The 21,018-nt window shown below is 41.5% G+C and overlaps 1 protein-coding gene and 1 non-coding gene across 4 annotated transcripts in view; both read right to left on the bottom strand.

Moving 5' to 3' along the window:
- NR5A2 (nuclear receptor subfamily 5 group A member 2) overlaps positions 1-21,018 on the bottom strand; it is a 150,497-nt gene that overhangs the window by 109,374 nt on the left and 20,105 nt on the right. For all 3 annotated transcript variants that reach the window (XM_023224725.1, XM_023224726.2, XM_023224727.1), the window contains one exon: positions 19,843-20,489. In XM_023224725.1, coding sequence (XP_023080493.1) covers positions 19,843-20,489 — 647 coding nt within the window. The remainder of the gene's footprint in view (positions 1-19,842; positions 20,490-21,018) is intronic.
- LOC111551001 lies at positions 15,094-15,198 on the bottom strand. Its single transcript, XR_002734229.1, has one exon. It is a non-coding gene; the product is annotated as a U6 spliceosomal RNA (small nuclear RNA).

Genomic DNA, 21,018 nt, shown 5'->3' with positions numbered 1-21,018 from the left:
AGCAGAACTGCAAATCGGAAGCAGATTTACCTGAAACTAATGAGCTGCAGCTTCAGCAGCCTTTGCTTGCACAGAAAATTCCACGGCTTTTTGAGGGACTCAAGCAATGTGTATGCTCCAGGTCTAATGTTTTTGTAAAATTTGCAAAAGAAAGAGATTTTTGTGGTCTTTTTCACTGAGAGCTTCCTAAATTGTATAAAATTCAGGGTCCACAAAGCTGGGATTAATCTCTGCTGCAAGTGACCACTGACTCAGACTAATAAGTAAACTGGCAAGAAGCCTTTTCATCTTCAAAGATATCAGACAAAATATTATCAATTTTTTTTTTTCAAATGACTAGAAGTAAATTAAGTAAGGTTCGAAGTAGTGGGAAACTAAGTCCTGTTGGAATATTGGGAGACTGAAGAATTATAATAGATGAAACACTCATTGCTATTAGCAGGGTTATTGATTCTGACATGTATGACATATTTATTCTCATCTGTAATTTTGTAGATAAATCCCTGGATTTGTTTTCTAATCCAAACCCTGACACCGCTCTGCCCCAGGAGGAGAGAAGCCTTGGAAAGACTATAGCTTGGATTCTTGTGCTACTACAGAAAAGAAAGTTGAAAGAGTTCTTTAAAAAGCAACAAAGATCATTAAAGAATTGAAGATAAAGCTTACAAAAAATATTTAAAATAACTAGCAACTTTACCCTCATAAAAAGGACAACAGAGGAAAACAAATTGGGTCTGTGCCAAGCCACTGATACAAACATCAGATGAAATTCATCTATAGGCTTCATACTGAAGGAGAAAAATACCTTTAAAGGTAACATTTCACACTTTAAATACAAGAAATCCAGTTTCCTAAGCTCAGAGACAACCTCAGAATCCAGAACGTCAAGGGAGGAAGCACTAAATGTTCTCAGCCGTTATTTCTCTGCATATGTAGCCAACTGAATTTGCACACTGGTGTCTGCATAGGCGCTTAGTCTTTTTTGTGCAGTTTTAAACATTTATTTTAGGTTCGGGGGTACATGTGAAGGTTTGTTACCTAGGTGAATTCGTGTCATGGGGGTCTGTTGTACAGATTATTTTATCACCCAGGTATTAGGTCCAGCACCCAGTAGTTATCTTTTCTGCTCTCTCCCTCCTCCCACCCTCCAGCCCCAAGCAGACTCCACTGTCTGTTGTTCCCTTCTTTGTGTTCATGAGTTCTCATCATTTAGCTCCCACTTTTTTTTTTTTTGAGACAGAGTTTTGTTCTTGTTGCCCAGGCGGGAGTGCAATGGCACGATCTTGGCTCACTGCAACCTGCACCTCCCAGGTTCAAGCAATTCTCCTGCCTCAGCCTCTTGAGTAGCTGGGATTACAGGCACCTGCCACCACGCCGGGCTAATTTTGTATTTTTAGTAGAGATGGGGTTTCTCCATGTTGGTTAGGCTGGTCTCGAACTCCCGACCTCAGGTGATCCACCCACGTCGGCCTCCCAAAGTGCTGGGATTACAGGTGTGAGCCAACGCGCCCAGCCAGCTCCCACTTGTAAGTGATAATATGCAGTATTTGGTTTTCTGTTCCTGCATTCATTTGCTAAGGATAATGGCCTCCAGCCCCATCCATGTTCCTGCAAAAGACATTATCTTGCTCTTTTTTATGGCTACATAGATAGGTGATCAGTCTTAGACCCCTCTGTCTTAAATACTGAAATAAATTTAGATTCCCTAATGTCTAAAGTTTTTAGGTTTTCACATAGCTGCAATTCAGCAAGTCATCATGTAAAGGGTTATGATGAAGCAAAGGGTAGCCACGTGTTCTATCTCTACTGACAGGCCCACAGGGAATGACACGTGGTGCAGAAGGAAGGATTTAAGTTGTACATAAAAGAACGTCTTGACTACTGCCAAACTTTAAAATAGATGGCAGGGGCCAGGTGTGGTGGCTCATGCCTGTAATCCTGAGGCTGAGGTGGGCGGATCACTGGAGGTCAGAAGTTCGAGACCAGCCTGACCAACATGGTGAAACCCTGTCTCTACTAAAAATACAAAAATTAGCTGGGCATGGTGATGGGTGCCTGTAATCCCAGCTACTCGGGAGGCTGAGGCAGGAGGATCACTTGAGCTCAGGAGGCAGAGGTTGCAGTGAGCCAAGATCATGCCATTACACTCCAGCCTAGGTGACAGAGAGAGATTCCGTCTCAAAAAAATAAATAAATAAATAAATAATAATTAATTAATTAAATAGATGGCAGGGAATGTGTAGAGAATCCCCACCCCTGAGAAATCTTTGGGAAGAGCTTGAATTTATATCTCCATGGAGTCGTTTAGCTGTGCCTTCTTAAATAAAAATAAGAATTAGAATAAATGAATAGTTCCCAAAGGTGATGTCTGAGAACTGGCTCTGGCACCTGGATCTATCTGTTTAGGGAAATTTTAGAACATGCGCATGATTTTTCCCTAGATTTTCCCCTAGATGATCTGGTTCCCCTTCTCCACAATGGCTCCCAAAGGCTTAAGCCAAAAACCTGAGTCCACCTGCCTCATCTTCTCTCAAAGTCCTTTTGGCAAATTCTGTCAGCTTTACCTTAACATATATCCTGGGTCCCCCCCATCTCCATTCTCATGCCCTGATCTAAGCCACCATCTTTCCATCTCTCCCCTGGGCTTGACACATACTGGATATTTAATTAACATATATTGAATTAATAAATATATGAATGGATGAACAATTCATCAGGTCTGGGGTGGAACCTGGGAATATGTAATTTTAAAAAGCTGGTGTCGAATCACTTTAGGCACACTGGGCTAGATTGCCCCCTCAATGTGTGCATATACTGGAAGGATGATTTGGTGTCATTAAAATAATAACTATGAAATAATCCACAATAAATCAGTTCTAGGTTAAAAAAGAAAAACTTGGCTGGGCATGGTGGCTCACGCCTGTAATCCCAACACTTTGGGAGGCCGAAGTGGTGGATCACCTGAGGTCAGGAGTTCGAGATCAGCCTGGCTAACATGGTGAAATCCTGTCTCTACCAAAAATACAAAAGTTAACTGGGCGCGGTGGTGCACACCTATAGTCCCAGCTACTCAGGAAGCTGAGAGTAGAGAATCGCTTGAACCCAGGCAGAGGTTGCAGTGAGCCAAGATTGCACCACTGTACTCCAGCCTGGGGGACAGAGTGAGACTCTGTCTCAAAAAAATAAATAAAAATTGAAATTAAAAAAGAAAAAGAAAACTTTCTGGTCAAAAAGAATGTTATACTGAAGAAATCTGAAGGCTGGGCATGGTGGCTCATGCCTGTAACCCCAACACTTTGGGAGGCTGAGGCAGAAGAATTGCTTGAGCCTAGGAGTTTGAGACTAGCCTGCGCAACATAGCTAGGCCCCATATCTACAATAAATAAATACATAATTTTTAAAACATTACATTTGTTTAAATTAAATATGAAACAAGGACCAGGACCTCAAATACATACATGTCATCAATAACCAAAATTTATCTAGAGGAAAAAGGTCTGTTGGAGACAGTGACAAAAATAACTAAGCACATAAAAGATACCAACTCCTTTAGTACAAGTTTAGATAGTAAATTAAAAACAAAACAATATCCAAATGCACTTTCAGCTAAATGCTGGCAATTAAGGGAAATCCTATAACAGGACCGAAATCATGACATTATGTGGCAGGCATATGTCCCTGGTACATTTTCAATCTTTCTGGCCCCCAATGCTTAAGTTTTTCGAGTGGCTCCCCTTTGCCTTGAATAAAATCCATATGAGAACCGTATGTATAAATGACCTGCTCACCTGTCCAGCTTTACCTCTTGCCCCTTCCCTACCTTTGACCTTCCAGCCATAGGAATTACTTGAAGTTTCCAAGAAGTGCAATGCCAATGCCTCTTCTTTTTTTAACATGAGCTGTTCTTTCCTAGTGATGCTTCCCTGAACCCTCCCTTACTCCCGCCTTGTTGTCTATAAGAATTAAGTTGTACTTTCCAGTTCAAACATAATCTTAAACATAGCTGGGGTTATTTGTGTGCTGTCATAACCAAGTAGTTGCATAATATTTCACGGTCAAAGTTTGCCATTGTGTTTAGTGCTGCATCAATGTCAGGAGGGGTTCTACTTTAATTGAGAAAACTGCCATGGAGACTTGTAAAGTGAATACAGCTTCTGTCTATTTTTTTTTTTTTTTTTTTTTTTGAGATGGAGTCTTGCTCTGTCCCCCAGGCTGGAGTGCAATGGGTGATCTTGGTTCACTGTAACCTCCACCTCCCAGGTTCAAGCAATTCTCCTGCCTCAGACTCCTCAGTAGCTGGGATTACAGGCATGAGCCACCACACCCAGCTAGGTCCTGTATTTTTAGTAGAGATGGGGTTTTGCCATGTTGGCCAGGCTGGTCTTGAACTCCTGACCTCAGGTGATCCTCCTGCCTCGGCCTCCCAAAGTGCTGGGATTACAGCACTTGATTCTGTTATATCTCCAGCAATTTAGCATAGGGACTGACACACAATACAAATTTGATAAATGTTTGATGAATGTGTGAGTGAATAAATGAATATGTGAATAAAATCTGACTCTGGTCTGATCCTAGGTCAGGACTACCCATTTATGGCTGAAATGTTTTAGGGGCAACTTTGAGAGTGTGATTCAACAATAAAGAAAAATACTACACCCCAGTAAAATGCAGGTGTAATGTGTTTTGATCCTTTCAAAAGCTAAAAATCTCAGTTGGACCCTTCCAAATATGACTGAAATGAAGTTATGTTTACTAGATTGTAATACTTCATTGATAAAATCGTAAAGGCAATTCTCAATGGTCAAATAAAACTCCTTCAATAACACTCATAAGCAGGAATACCAACAGATGAGTGCAATATAGTAATGCTTTTAGGCCAGGCATGGTGGCTCACACCTGTAATTACAGCACTTTGGGAGTAGTGGGTGGATCACAAGGTCAGGAGTTCGAGACCAGCCTGACCAAATGGTGAAACCCCATCTCTACTAAAAATACAAAAATTAGGCCGGGTATGGTGGCTCACATCTGTAATCCCAGAACTTTGGGACGCTGAGGCAGGCAGATCATGAGGTCAGGAGCTGAGACCAGCCTGACCAACATGGTAAAACACTGTTTACACTAAAAAAAACAAAAATTAGCTGGGCATGGTGGCATGCGCCTGTAATCTCAGCTACTCAGGAGGCTGAGGCAGGAGAATTGCTTGAACACAGGAGGCAGGGGTTGCAGTGAGCCAAGATCGCGACACTGCACTCCAGCCTGGGTGACAGAACGAGACTCCATCAAAAAAAAAAAAAAAAAAAAAAGTGCACCAGGGCCATTGTTTACACTGCAGATATCTGATGTTACTTGAACTGAGTGTTAATAGCAATATTGCTGTTATTGCACTCAGGTGTCTTCCCCCAACCTTAATTTACGTGCCAAACAGATCCATGATTTTTTTCTCCAAAGCTGGAACAAGAATCAATTAAAGTACATAATAATATGTTAACTAGCTAATACAGCAGTTAACATTAAGGGGCATTTCAAGCCTCTGAGTTTTTAGCAGTAGAGCTTTTCTTTCATTTGCTCTGTAAGATCTATAATTGAAAGAATACCATGAGAGATGCCTTTCATCAGCTCTGCGAGTTACATTTCCTGCTTTGATAACTGTACAAGGAAAATCTAAGGCACTTCAAGCTCCCCAATTACGTTTGATTAGCTAGTCAAAATAATATAACAGCTTTTCATCACCCAAAGGAAAACTTTTGAAGAATTCTATTGCCAACACTTCTGCACAAACACTAATCTATATCATTATTTTATAAGGGGAAATGTAATATTTAGTAAGTTTTTTAAAAATTAGGCAACAAGTAAAGCCTCTTATTCATCACAACTTTAGATCAAAAAGGCACACGACTGTGATGATAAGATATGTGGTAAAGAAGCATTTGTAGCAGTTTCAGAGTCCACAGGATACAGTGATCAAAACGAAACAACAGTCCTTAGAATGAGCCAACATTTCAGAGAATGTGTGTGAAAACAGGATATGTACTCAAAACACTGTGATACACACACAGACACAGACACAGATACACACACACACACACACACACACACACACAATCTGCCAGGGAGAATTATTTGGGACCCCGAACCTGTGCATGCAGATAACTGTTTTCTAGCAAATGAATATGAGTGTGCCTATATGAAAATAAGGAACACTAAGAAGTCACTTAAAACATTATTCTGAGAATTTTCAGGTTGTTGACTGTATCTACAGAATGTTGCTTAAAAGTAAAGCAAAGATGTCTACATATTGCCTTTACCATTGATAAATCTGTATCTGTCCTTTAAGTCTTGAGCACATTAATTCAACATGTATCCAGTGTCTACCACAGGTCATTCCCATAAAAATATGTTTTTAATTTAAATGAAATAATTATCCTGCTCTCTCAGGTAAAACATGCTATAAACAGCATGTAGACATGTGATAGTCAATTCATAGGAGGTGGTTCTGTTGTAGAATTTAATAACGAACACTACTAAACCACTGATGAAAGGCCAGTTACATCCATGCTCCCAAAATGAAAGACAGAGACCAGGACCTTAAGATCTCAGGTTGCATTTCACGTTTGCGAAGTTCGTATTGCACAATAAATGATAGAATTTAGACCTATTGGTCAATTACTCTGTCATGTAAAGAAATGGTATTCTTACAGAATTAGAAGCTGGATCAAGTTTGGTTGTAAAGTTAATCCCGGGTTGGGTGTGGTGGCTCACGCTGGTAATCCCAGCACTTTGGGAGGAGGTGGGCAGATCACCTGAGGTCAGGAGTTCAAGACCAGCCTGACCAATATGGAGAAACCTTGTGTCTACTAAAAATACAAAATTAGCCAGGTGTGGTGGCACATGCCTATAATCCCAGCTACTTTGGAGGTTGAAGCAGGAGAATCGCTTGAACCCAGGAGGTAAACGTTGCAGTGAGCTGAGATCACACCATTATACTCCAGCCTGGGCAACAAGAGCAAAACCCTGTCTCCCCAAAAAAGAAAAAGGTTAATCCCAAATGATGTGCACTCTGAGTGACACTGACATTTCCAAATATTCAAAATAATGTGGTTTTCTGTTAGTTGTCTGAGAGAAATGATAAGGCAACATTTCAACAAGTCCTGGGTACTTCAGACTTATTATTTATTTATTTATTTATTTATTTATTTATTTATTTATATATATATTTTTTTGAGATGGAGTCTCGCTCTGTCACCTAGGCTGGAGTGCAGTGGCCAGATCTCAGCTCACTGCAAGCTCCGCCTCCGCCATTCTCCTGCCTCAGCCTCCTGAGTAGCTGGGACTACAGGCGCCCGCCACCTCGCCCGGCTAGTTTTTTGTATTTTTTAGTAGAGACGGGGTTTCACTGTGTTAGCCAGGATGGTCTCGATCTCCTGACCTCGTGATCCGCCCGTCTCGGCCTCCCAAAGTGCTGGGATTACAGGCTTGAGCCACCGAGCCCGGCTTATTTATTTATTTATTTTTTGAAACAGAGTTTCACTCTGTCGGCCAGGCTAGAGCATAGTGGCACAATCTTGGCTAACTGCAACCTCCGCCTCCTGGGTTCAAGCAATTCTCCTGCCTCAACCTCCTGAGTAGCTGGGATTATGGTGCCCGCCAACATGCCAGGCTAATTTTTGTATTTGTTTTAAGTAGAGACGGGGTTTCACCATCTTGGCGAGGCTGGTCTCGAACTCCTGACCTCGTGATCCACCTGCCTCGGCCTCCCAGAGTGTTGGGATTACAGGCATGACGCACCGCACCCGGCCCAGACTTAATTCTTCTTGTCAAAGCTTTTGGCTGTTCCTTCCCAGGACATAATACTTGAAGAATTCATAGAATTGGTCCAGGTAGGTCAAAAACATAGCATGCGAAAATTATTTCCAAGGAGGAAGTTAAAGGTGAGGAAGACACTGGTGACCATCTGTGGGACTGGTGGAGACATGGTTAAAAGACTGAAGTAGAACAGCCTTGTCATGGACAGAAACCCTTATACCTATTTAAAAAGCAGGGATTTTCAAGTTGCTTTTGCATTGACTTCATGAGATTTATGCATACTCACCTTGCTAAGCCTGCAGTCCCAGTATTCTCTCCTGCCCATACCCATCCAAGCTGAGCAGCTACTCTGCACCCACCCTTGGAAAATGGCACTGTGTGGAAGTCACCTGGCACAGTGGAAGGACAGATATATATCCTATTATCATTAACTGCAGCCCATCTCTGGGGTCTATTTAACCATTTCTCTTGACTGTTCCACTCATTCTCAGACCTGTAGGGAATGAGTTGCCTTCCTTGCTCAACCACATTTCACCTGAAGGGTAAATGCAGATACAGCTGAGGACAAAGTAATGCCTAAGGGTGCTTCTTGAGGTATAAGAAGGAAAGGAAAAAAAGTTAATTAAGAAAAGAAAAAAGCAAATTGGGACAGAAGAAAAGCGGACAAGGAGGAGAGAAGAGAAGATAAAGAAAATGATGTACAAGGTTAGTGTCCCCCATGGAGCCAGCCAGGGTGCCCGTGCCACTGGCTGCCTGATTTTAGCCTACTATATGGAGAGGACACAGGTGTACAGGGGAGTTAGGTTTTAAGTGTCAGACATTCAAGAAATACCTAGCTGCTAGGTTAGGTGATGTGGTTTATGTCATTTTTGTTGTTCTTGGCTGTGGGTGGTTTTCTTGGGTTAGAGCTTAATGTCTTTAGCATGAAGAAGAGTTTAAATGGCCAATTTCCATGGAGCCATTCTGCAAATAGATGTTGAACTCCCAAAGATTTTTATGATCTACTTCCCAAGGTATAGAAGAATAAGTCAGAGCAAAATCATTCTTTATTTATCCTGGAAAATAAAGAAGATCTATTTTACCTTATAGGTTCAGAGGGCAAAGTCCTTCAAAAGTGTGTTGAGGGATGTCACATACGAGTCATGTTTTCTGTGTGTGGTTTTCTTTTTTTAACCCATTCTGTGACTTTGTATGACAGTGTGCTGAGAAGGAGCCGGGGGCGCAGGCTCAGTGGGCTCTACCTCCCCCACACTGAGGAAGTAACACTGGCAGCCTTTCCATAAGATCTGTGAGCAATCTGTGTGCCTGCTGGGGAAGCATAAGTACTGGAATAAGCAGGGACCCTAATTATTCTCAGAAAACAAGCATGTGGCTACTTCTAGGCAGACAAGCTGACAAAATTGCTTCTACCGATTGTTTAGTAGGAACCAGTGCTGAGCACCAAGAGGTTGGAGGAGGTAAGGTAAGCCTACCCAGGTATTCACAAGATGGGGAGGATCACACTGCTACTGCATACCTGACTGCCTCATTCTGTGCCCCTCCAATTACATATAGCCTGGTTTTGCAAAAGGAGGCTTAAGTTTCTGCAACCAACAGCAAGACCCTGTTCCTGTTCTGATGGGGACATACTGAATTATTTTGTCTTCAGTTTCCCACGATGGTCTCCTTTTTTTTTTTTTTTTTTTTTTTTTTTAAAACAAAGTCTCCCTCAGCCACCCAGGCTGGAGTGCAGTAGTGCGATCTCGGCTCACTGCAATCTCCGCCTCCTGAGGTCAAGTGATTCTCCTACCTCAGCCTCCCAGGTAGCTGGGATTACAGGCAAGCGTCACCACATCTGGCTAATTTTCATATTTTTTGTAGAGAAGGGGTTTCAGGGGCCGGGCGCGGTGGCTCAAGCCTGTAATCCCAGCACTTTGGGAGGCCGAGATGGGTGGATCACGAGGTCAGGAGATCGAAACCATCCTGGCTAACACGGTGAAACCCCCGTCTCTACTAAAAAATACAAAAAACTAGCCGGGCGAGGTGGCGGGTGCCTGTAGTCCCAGCTACTGGGGAGGCTGAGGCAGGAGAATGGCGTAAACCCGGGAGGCGGAGCTTGTAGTGAGCTGAGATCCGGCCACTGCACTCCAGCCTGGGCCACAGACCGAGACTCCGTCTCAAAAAAAAAATAAAAAAAAAGAGAAGGGGTTTCACCATGTTGGCCAGGCTGGTCTCGAACTCCTGACTTCATGTGATCCTCCCACCTCGACCTCCTAAAGTGCTGGGATCACAGACATGAGCCACCGTGTCTGGCTGGGCCACCTCTTGTTAAAAGAAAAGAAAAAAAAAACAAAACAACCTGGGCCCGGCGCAGTGGTTCATGCTTATAATCCCAGCACTTTGGGAGGCCGAGGCAGGTGGATCACCTGAGGTCAAGAGTTAAAGACCAGCCTGGCCAACGTGGTGAAACCCCATCTCTACTAAAAATACAAAAATTAGACGGGCATGGTGGCATGTGCCTGTAATTTCAGCAACTTGGGAGGTTGATGCAGGAGAATCGCTTGAACCTGGGAGGCAGAGGTTGCAGTGAGCCGAGATCGCGACATTGCATTCCTGCCTGGGCAACAGAGTGAGACTCTGTCTCAAAAACAACAACAAAAACAAAACAAAAAACCAGCATAGCAAATGTATGTATCTTTGGGTAAACTTATGAAAAACCACTCTCTTCAGTAAAAAATAATAAAGTCCTTTAAGACCTGTTAGAATATGATACAGATGTGAGCATATTGGTAAATATGGTAATTATCAATTATAAAGTATTTTATACATCCTGCTCTTTCAGGTAAAACATCCTGTAAACAGGCATTTAGACATGTGATAGTCAATTCATAGGAGATGGTTCTGTTGTAGGCTTTAAAAACAACACTCCTGAACCATTGATGAAAGGCCAGTTACCTCCATGCTCCCAAAATGAAAGACAGAGACCAGGACCAAAAATATGTATATGGAAGTTCTTTGTAAACAGTCAAGTACTTTACTGAAAGTACAATTTGGCTGAGCATGGTGGCTCACACCTGTAATCCCAGCACTATGGGAGGCCGAGACGGGTGGATCATCTGAAGTCAGGAGTTTGAGACCAGCCTGGCCGACATAGTGAAACATTGTTTCTACTGATAATACAAAAATTAGCCTGGCTCAGTGGCGTACACCTGTAATCCCAGCTACTTGGGAGGCTGAGGCAGGAGAATTGGTTGAACGCAGGAGAATTGCTTGAACACAGGAGGCAGAGGTTGCAGTGAGCCAAGATCACGCCATTGCACTCCAGCCCAGGTGACAAGAGTGTAACTCCATCTCAAAAAAAGAAAAAAAAAAAAAAAAAGAAAGTACAATTATGGCCAGGTGCAGTGGCTCATGCCCGAAATTCCAGCACTTTGGGAGGCTGATGCAGGCAGATCACCCTGAGGTCAGGAGTTAAAGACTAGCCTGGCCAACATGGCGAAATCCCATCTCTACTAAAAATACAAAAATTAAATGGGCGTGGTAGTGCCTGCCTGTAATCCCAGCTACTCAGGAGACTGAGGCAGGCGAATCACTTGAACGCAGGAGGCAGAGGTTGCCGTGAGCCAAGATCATGTCACTGCACTCCAGCCTGGGTGACAGAGTGAGACCCTGTCTCAAAAAAAAAAAAAAAAAAGAATGATTTAACAAACTTTTACTAATAAATTAACTTGACATCGCTGTGGGTCATTATGACTGGTGGACGTATCCTCTACAGAGAACATGTTATATGAGAGCCATTGTCTTTACTCCCACACTGACCAAATGACCATACACTGTGCTCACATCATAGGACTGTCCTAAAGATCAAACTAGAAAATGGCCTGAAAGCATCTAGCACTAGAGCAGGTACTTAGTGGGTGCCCAAGAAAAGTTACTTCTCTTCTCCTTTACCATATGACCTTGAGCAGAGCAAGGACAATGCTCACATCCGTACCATTCTCCAACAGGCCTTAAAGGACTCATATTACTGAAGAGAATGGTTTTTCATAAATTGACCCAAAGATATGTAAATTCATTATGTTTTCTTTTGTGTAATTAGAGAAGGTCATCATAGGAAACTGAACACAAAATAATTCAGTACACCCTCATCAGAATAGGAACAAGCACTTGCTCCTGGCTGCCGAGGCTTAAGCCTCAGTTTGCAAAACCAGGCTATATCGAACTGGAGGGGCACAGAATAAGGCAGTCAGGTGTGCAGTAGCAGTGTGGTCCTACTCTCACTGTTCAGATTCAGACACCTGACGATGGTCAAGCTAGTTAAACATGGATTTCTTGGGTGTGCCTCGCTATTCTCATGTTCTCCCCATGGTTCCAGTAGATAACATACAGGTTAATACGAACAGGAAGCTCATAAGGCATGTGAACAAGCAGACCCAGTGTGAAGTTACGATCATCACTACTCTCTTACCAAGTATCCCAGCGCCCCATGGAGGATATGTTTCCATGGAAACTATTAGTGCTCAACTGTGCTGAAACCAAGCTTCAGGGAGCTTAAACTGAGTCTACAGTTTGTAAATGTATACTCAACAAATAAAGCAAATTTACTTCTTTTTAAAAGTAACAAAAACAGCTCTAAGGACAAAAACAGATCAGGATTGGCAGGGACTGGGATGGGGAGAGGAGTTTATTACAAAGGGGCATGGGGTAATTTTAAAGTGTGAAAGAGTTGTTCTATTATTTGCACATTAAAAACAGTAAATTTTAGGAAAAGTAAATTTTTAGTAGAAGTAACTAGTGCATGGGAGTTTTGAGGTGACTGGTGTACTTTCAAGATACCCTGGTAAAGAACAATACACATCCCCATAGTAAATGGGCACGTTCCACTGCCCCATGACACGCATTGACTGAGAAGAGCTGATTCTTTCAGTGAACTGTGAGCAAGAAGAAAGCTCAGAAGAAAGCAAGAAGATAATGGCTTTCTGAGTCTACAACAGACACATGCAATATACGTATATAAGCAAGAAAGGCTGAAATAACATAAATTCTCATCCAACACTATCAGCCACACCAAAGCCTTCTGTTTCAGGTCTGCTTGGAAGTAGATATAAAAGCAGATGCCTAACACCTTAAGAAACCTTAGAGACCATGTATCAAACCTGCTGATTCCAACATTCTCTCCAAATTCACAAAGACAGAACACTTTTTTTTTTTGAGACGGAGTCTCGCTCTGTCGCCCACGCTGGAGTGCAGTGACCCGATCTCAGCTCACTGCAAGCTCCGCCTCCCAGATTCATGCCATTCTCCCACCTCAGCCTCCTGAGTAGCTGGGACTACAGGGGCCCGCCACCACGCCTGGCTAATTTTTTGTATTTTTAGCAGAGATGGGGTTTCACTGTGTTAGCCAGAATGATCTTGATCTCCTGACCTTGTGATCCACCCACCTCGGCCTCCCAGAGTGCTAGGATTACAGGCGTGAGCCACTGCACCCAGCCAACACTTTCATATCTACTTTCAGCAGAAGAAAAACCAGTTTTATCATTTCCTTGTAAACCTATGCAGGTTCAATTTACTTCATTCTGGCAACTTTGTGATGAGTATGAGAACTGGCAATTGATGGTTTAATGTGCCTTGAGATCAAATTTTGATTCGAAAATATTCATTGAAAAATTTGACTAGAAAACAAACTTTAATGTTTATTTTCTTTGTGTCATCCTCGTGCTTCCCAGATTAGCTACTTTGCATCCAGAGAAATGAAAACAAAGGTAAGCAAAGCGGCTATCACTCTGTGACATCACATGTCAACGAGGAGTGCTGGTGTTGGACCCATGATTCCCGACCACAACTCTCAGGAGAAGGCGAAGGAGAGTCACATGGCAAGTAAATGTGGTAGACACCGAGCAGGATCCTCTCTCTCAGTTTCTCTATCTCTCCCATAGAAAAGTAGGGCTGGCCGGGCACAATGGTTCATGCCTGTAAACTTTGGGATGCCGAGGCGGGTGGATCACCTGAGGTCAGGCGTTCAAGACCACCCTGACCAACATGGAGAAACCCCATCTCTCCTAAAAAATACAAAAATAAGCCAGGCGTGCTGGCGGGCGCTGTAATCCCAGCTACTCGGGAGGCTGAGGCAGGAGAATCACTTGAACCTGGGAGGCAGAGGTTGCAGTGAGCTGAGATCGCACCATTACACTCTAGCCTGGGCAACAAGAGTGAAACTCCATCTCAAAAAAAAAAAAAAAAAGTAAGGCTGCCAAGTACAGTGGGTTATGCCTGTAATTCAAGCGCTTTGGGAGGCTGAGGGGAGAGTATCACCTGAACCCAGGAGTTCCAGACCAGTCTGGGCAACATCACAAGACCCCATCTCTACAAAAAATAAAAAATTAGCTAGCGTGGTTGCACGCATCTGTGGTCCCAGCTATTTGGGAAGCTAAAGTGAGAAGATGCTTGAGGCCACAAGGTCAAGGCTGCAGTGAGCTATGATCATGCCACCGCACTCCAGCCTGGGCAAAAGAGAGACACTCTGTCTTTAAAAAAAAAAAAAAAAAAAAAAAAAAAAAGTAGGGCTAAGTAAATTTACAAAAGAATATAGCTTAAAATTGGGGCAGAGTCAATAATGTCTAAGATTACAGGCCTGTATTTGGAAAGGTAACTGTGATTTAGGAAAAAGGATCTAGAAGGTTAAAAATAAATAAATAACGCTGCTCAAATAGCTTCCATACCATTATGGAAAAAATAGAGAAAAAAGGAGGTTTGCTCCTCCCTTGTGCCCTCGCTTTAGATAAAGCTACACTTAAAAACTGACCTCAGCATGGCTGCTAAATTCCTTTGGCACAAACTCCCTGAGTCTCTGAGACCTATTTTCCACAGAAATGCTAGTTGAGAGTTTCAGTCAGGATTAATTTAGATTTTTTTAAATATGTACATGTATCAGAATCATTTATCGAGGGGAAGTTCTGATATATCCATTCCCAGAATTCTCTTAAGACATCTGGTCTCATTAGAAGATCAAATAGATCCTCCAGATTCATTAGCTGTTTAACAAAGTGGGAATTATTTTCTCACTGCTCTTGTGTTTGTGAGATATTCAAGACACAGGTGGAAAAAAATAACTGAAAAAAAAAAAGTCAATCTTCTTGACTCACAAGGACAGCTCTTTCAGCAGAATACAAAAGTCTGGAATTAGCTCGTAATTTCTAAAAACACAAGGAAACAGCCAAGAGCATAGGTCACTTAACAGAGTTGGTTTAAAGATCAGAAAATTTTATAATAGTGGTTCACCTATCACACGGTTACAATCCTGTGTTCCCTTTTTTTTTTATGGACAGTTTCATGAATGCGTGTGTCATCTTTGTGCAGGGGTTCATGCCAATCTCTATATCTTTCCAATTTTATTGTATGTGCCACCAAAGTGAGCACCCTGCATTCTCTTTCTGCTATCTCAACAAGCATACATAACAAGAAACCCATACTGAACATGCCCAGCCTCTGGTAGAGCACAGGATATAATCATGTTTGGCCGCTTTAACTGCAGAGCATAGCCCATATGCTGTCACTGAACCAGATTCTCCAGGAGAGTAAACTATCCACAGAGGGTAAGGCACTAGAGAATGCTTCAGAAACTCTTTCAAGGCCCAGAAGTGCTGAATCCACTGTACCCAATGATACCCCAGGGGCCTGAAAGAATTATCGTAGCTTTTTTAAGTGTCTCATTCACTCCCAGGAGGTCATCTGGACTCAGGGAAAATCTGTCTCACTGATTATTAGTGATTTGGTAATTGGATGGTAGTGATGGACTTCTGATAACCTCGAGATTTGCTTTAGCTTCACTGGCAAAGGACTGCTTTTTTTTTTTGGAGTCAAAGGTTACACTGTCTATTTGTGTATGTGTGTGTGCGTGTGTGTGGGCGCGCATGTGCGCGCCCGCGCGCACTGTGGGGGATGAGGGAATGCACACAAGAGGACTGCTTCTTTGAACCTGAATCTACCAGTCCCAGTTCTGCCATTCAGTAGCTGTATAATCCTAGGCAGATTACATTCCCTTCTGCCTCAGTTTCTTCATATGTAAAAAGAGGTGGGGTCAAATGATCTCAATCATCTCTTCTAGTTCTGAAAAACCTTGTGATTTCTAGGCAATAAGTATCTTTTGATGCACATCTGCTGTTGCAAAAGCTACAAGTTTCAGAGTATTAATTTCATCTTTCTCAAGCCATTATTTTGGATGAAGACCAAAATTGTCCTTTATAAGTGTGTTAAAAAAACAGAGCAGCTCACTTATATGTGTCCTCTACCCTTTTCCCTTTCATCTTCCAGCTCTGATATTCCATGGTTTCTATGAGAGTTGGGGAGCTGTAATTTCCTCTTTTTCATTCCAATATTTTGAATGAAAACCAGAATATCTTTTTTTACACCTTGTAGATGTATAGAAAAACAAAACAACCCACCAAATTTCCTGGCCCTACTGTTCCCTTAACTAGCAAACAAATGAAATCTGTATTCTCTTTTTTTCCTACATGGTAGAGAGTGTAATTTGTCCTGAGAGAGTGAGCAAGAGGTCATTTCAGAATTGCCTAATTAGGAGCAAATGTGTGACTTTTCATCTTTGGGTTTTAGAGGTATAAAAAGACTGTCCAATAAGTATATCACTTGATAGGTAATTTGCTGTGAAGTTACCAAGAAAAGGACAGATATTTAACGAATAAGACAGGCACAATGGCTCCTGTCTGTAATCCCAGCACTTTGGGAGGCCAAGGCAGGAGGATTGCTTGAGCCCAGGAATTTGAGAGTAGCCTGGGCAACATAGTGAGACCCCTGTCTCTACAAAAATAATTAAAATCAAATTGAATAAAAAAGAGCATTTATCTTCCTAAATGGTATTTTAAAATTACAACCTTTACAGAAAGATAGGGTGGGGACTCAGACTGTGGGTTTCAAGGATGTCTTACAGGTCACGCCAGGAGGAAGAGACCTTTTTTTCAGAGTTATCCTTAATCGTAGCAGGTAGGCAATGCCAATGGATGGCCGATAAAACCTCCTCTAGAGCAGCAAGGTTTCCTGCAGGTCATGCCTGATTTATGGGCCGTGAAATCAATTTAGTGAGTCGTGACCAGAATTTTGTAAAAAACAAAAAATAAATTAGACTAAAGTAGAATAGATAGAAAATATCAGAGTGCATCACTTGTAGGTTATGTACTATCTGATGAAACTTTGGTTTAGTTGTGTGTATGTGTCTGTGTGTTTGTGCATCTCTGTGTGTGTGCGCCCGTGTGATGTGTTTGGTACGCTATGTCCCACCCACTGTAAAATACATTTCCTACTGCGGGTACGGTTAAAAAATTTGAAAGCCACAGCCCTAGACATGTCTCAATGCTGGCTTCAAATGAGTTGGTTTGCTTTCTGACAAAGTAAATTTATAAACGAAAAGAAAAGGAATTCTTCCAAATGTCGATAGTCACCTCCCAACTTTCTACTGAAACTATGCTTAAGTTTTTCTGAATTCTACTCTTTGTTCACTGAAAAATACTTGAATCACTCCTGTTTAATGTAAGCCGAAGGCAAACTGTGAAGTGGGTCAAAATTATCTTTCTCTTTTGGGAGCATCTCCCACCCCTTGTAGATGACCCTCATGTTTGTACTTTTTTCCTTTTTCCTTTTTCATAATTTATGAAAGACTGATAAATGCATTAAACAACACCATAATTGATTGAAAATGCTTTTATATGCCCTATTCTCAAAGATATTTATATTTTAGCCAAATATTTAACCTCATGCTATATAAAAAAGCTCACTGTAAAATTTATCTGCAGAGGAGGAAGAGAGAGGAATAGTGGAAAAAGCAAATTTTCCCAGCCCTCTTAATGCCTTACCTGCCGATAGCTATATTTACTTCATAATGTTTCCTTTTTACATGAAAGTAATATGCATTATTTCTTTCCTTGTTGATTTGTAAAATATATTTTTTTCTCTGCAGCTGTCTTTATTTTTAAAAAGAATTATTTATGAAACTGTCTTATTATAAACTCTGAGAGGAAACATGTTTTATTCAATGTTATATTTACCTTATACCCAACTTACCACTTGGCCAATTTTAGGTCCTTAATTAGTACTGATTAAAAACTTAGTTATAATACAATCATACTACTCTATAACGCATGTAATAGTTTTTGCCAATGTTAAACTAAGAGACTACAATTGCATGCTTTTGATCCTGAATATAAAAATTATGTAGATTCTGCACATTTTTCATAAAACAGCAATGATAATATCAATTTAAAACAACACCACTTATTGAGTATGTAGTATATGCCAGACTCCCATACTGGGTACTTAATCTACATATTCTCATTTTCCTTTGAAAACCTCCTCAATATAAGCACTGTTACATCTGTGCTCCCAATACTCCTCCACAAACTCCACATATGCAAGTTACACATGAGAAAAACCAAGGCTCAGAGAGTCTAACAACCTGCCTATGAAGACATCATTATTAAGGGGTTAAGATAGAGTTCAGATCAAGTTCATTTGATTGTAAAAAGTCTGTGTTTTCCTCATTTTTACATTACCTAACCTTTCAATGGTATCTAAAATTATCATTTAAATTTTCATTTTCAAATACTTTACCTGTTCTTTGAAGGACACAGTTTTGAATGTAAGAATATCAGGAAAGTGTTGGCGTGGTTTGTTTTTTCATGAAAAATGTTCTGATTATCATAAAGTGGTTACAGACACTAACACATACTCGGAAAATACCTGGCCTAATTGTGCTAACACAGTGCGTTCTGCTTGCCCTTTGCAGCCTGAGGTATCCTTCAGCCATTTTTAAGTGTAGCAATAAAGGACATGGGAGTAAAGAGCTGGATGTGTCCACAGTCTTAACAGTGTGCTGATGGAATTTTATCAACTTATTTAGGTCTGTTCAGGTAACTTTTTTGCTTCCATGTACAAAGAACAGTGCTTAATGTAGACTGCTATGAAAGCATTATTTTCCATTTGCATGGTTTCCACATTCCCCAGACCGTCTACTTACACAGACGATATTTAACAGTAACTCTTAAAATTAAAAGTCGGCTTTGCATTTTCCTTCTGTCAGAAATTTTACAATCAATCTCCTGTCCTAGGTAATCACAAGCTACAGATATTTAGCAGCCACATCTCTCTCTGTGACAGCAAAATGAAGAAATTGATTTTGTGACAAAATATACTTGGAAATCAAATCCAAGACTCACTTTTAAAATAGGAATGAAACCACTGACTACCAAATGTGTTTTGGTAGCCACTCTTAGATTCCAAACTTCTAAATAACTTTCCCACATTAATTCAGACTTAAGTTTCAGGAAATAAAATAATTATGAATTTAAACATAGATGCCTATGCAAACAAGTACTATGTTTACAATGTACCAGTCCACTAAAATCAACAAGACATAGATTATGAAAACTACATCCCAAGCCAAGTGAACTAGCACTCACCATTTGCCCATTCCCCATCCAATGACAGTAAACATCCTATTGGAATCTGCTCCGAAAACAAAGGCTTTACCAACCTAATGTCAAGGTAAACAGTAGTAAATACCTACTTGATACTACTAACCAGTGGTATCATTTTCATTCCTTAGAGTCTAAACACTACTAAACATTGGCATTTTTTCCTTTGAAAGAAACCTTCAAGATGACACCATTATAACATAGCTCTTTACTTGGTAATTTTCAAGAAAAATCGTTTACTAGGTGCTATTTCATATTGACTTGAAATGTTTTAAGCCACAAACCATCTGAATTAAAAGGAATACAGATATTCTGCTATTTAGAAAAAAAAAGCCCGAGTTTCCTATACTTTATGTTAAATGCCACCCCCCTAAATTAAGAGCTACACAGAACCAAAGCCCCATAAAGTTAAGCTGCCATAGTCCTGAAGTCAAGGTAATAAAATTACGTCTACTCTGTAAATCATACAAAGTAGAAAATTAAGGAAAACATATTTTCAACACCAAGAATGTATTAATTAGGAACATAGTTAGGTCTCTCTTAAAAGGGGTACTGTACGTTGTAATAGCTGGTGGCATACCTTAAGTTCTCTGAAGAAGATACTACTCCTGGCCCACTCGACAATGGAGAAGAGAGTTTGATCTGCCATTTTGCACATAAGCCCAAAGGTGCTCAGCTTTTCGTGCTTGCTTCGGTTAGCCTGCTCTTGCTGCAAATAAGCCATGATTTTAGCCTGGACTTGAGGCTCATCTGGCTCACACTTCAAAAGTTCCAGTATCAGATGTGGAATGCTTGCTGGAGAGCTGGTCTGGTAACTATCCATATACGAATAGCCCATTATGGACTCGGGTGAGCTGGTATAGGGGTCTGGGTACTCAGACTTGATGGCCCGGCTAGGAAAGTGGCCATATGTTTGGTAACCTTGCAGGCTGCTGTGAGGGGGCATTGTCATGCTAATGGGGGATGTTACAAAGGGACTTCTGTCGTAGTCTGTAGGAGGCAAGGCAGCATGGTTCAGAGGTAGGCCTTTGGAGGCAGAATGGATGTTTTGAATTGCAGAGGAAATGGTCAGGTCAGAGGGCATAGCTTGGATCACCTGAGACATGGCCTCCAGCTTAAGTCCATTGGCTCGGATGAGGGCTTTTTTCTGTTGCTTCAGGGCCCTGTCTCTCTTGTACATTGGCCCAAACTTATTCCTTCCTCCACGCATTCGGTCGGCCCTTACAGCTGTTGGGGGCGGGGTGGGGGGAAGGAAGGAAAGGTATAAATAAGGTGCAAATTATTAGCATTCTTCAGATATTTAGAAATGTAAATCGACAAGAAGTGGTATGTGTGTGGTTGTTTTCGTTACAATAGCCCACAAAGATTTCCCAAAAAACTATGTCCTCTTTATTTATGAATTCCTTCCTCCAAGTGTGTGTTGTCATCAAAAAAATATTTTGGCTACGTAGGGACATATTAACCCTTTTGTGGACTGAGGAGAGTTCATAATTTTTGTTAGACATAGAAATATTTCACATAGGCCTGGTGCAGTGGCTCACACCTGTAATCCCTGCACTTTGGGAGGCCAAGGCGGGTGGATCACCTGAGGTCAGGAGTTCAAGACCAGCCTGGCCAACATGATGAAACCCAGTCTCTACTAGAAATGCAAAAAATTAGCCAGGCGTGGTGGTGGGTGCCTGTAATCCCAGCTATTCAGGAGGCTGAGACAGGAGAATCACTTGAACCTAGGAGGTGGAGGTTGCAGTGAGCCAAG

This window comes from Piliocolobus tephrosceles, chromosome 1 (genome assembly GCF_002776525.5).
Source record: "Piliocolobus tephrosceles isolate RC106 chromosome 1, ASM277652v3, whole genome shotgun sequence".
In the NCBI taxonomy this organism is placed as follows: domain Eukaryota; kingdom Metazoa; phylum Chordata; class Mammalia; order Primates; family Cercopithecidae; genus Piliocolobus; species Piliocolobus tephrosceles.
The sequence above is the reverse complement of the archived record's forward strand: the minus strand, read 5'-3'. Positions and strand labels throughout refer to the sequence as shown.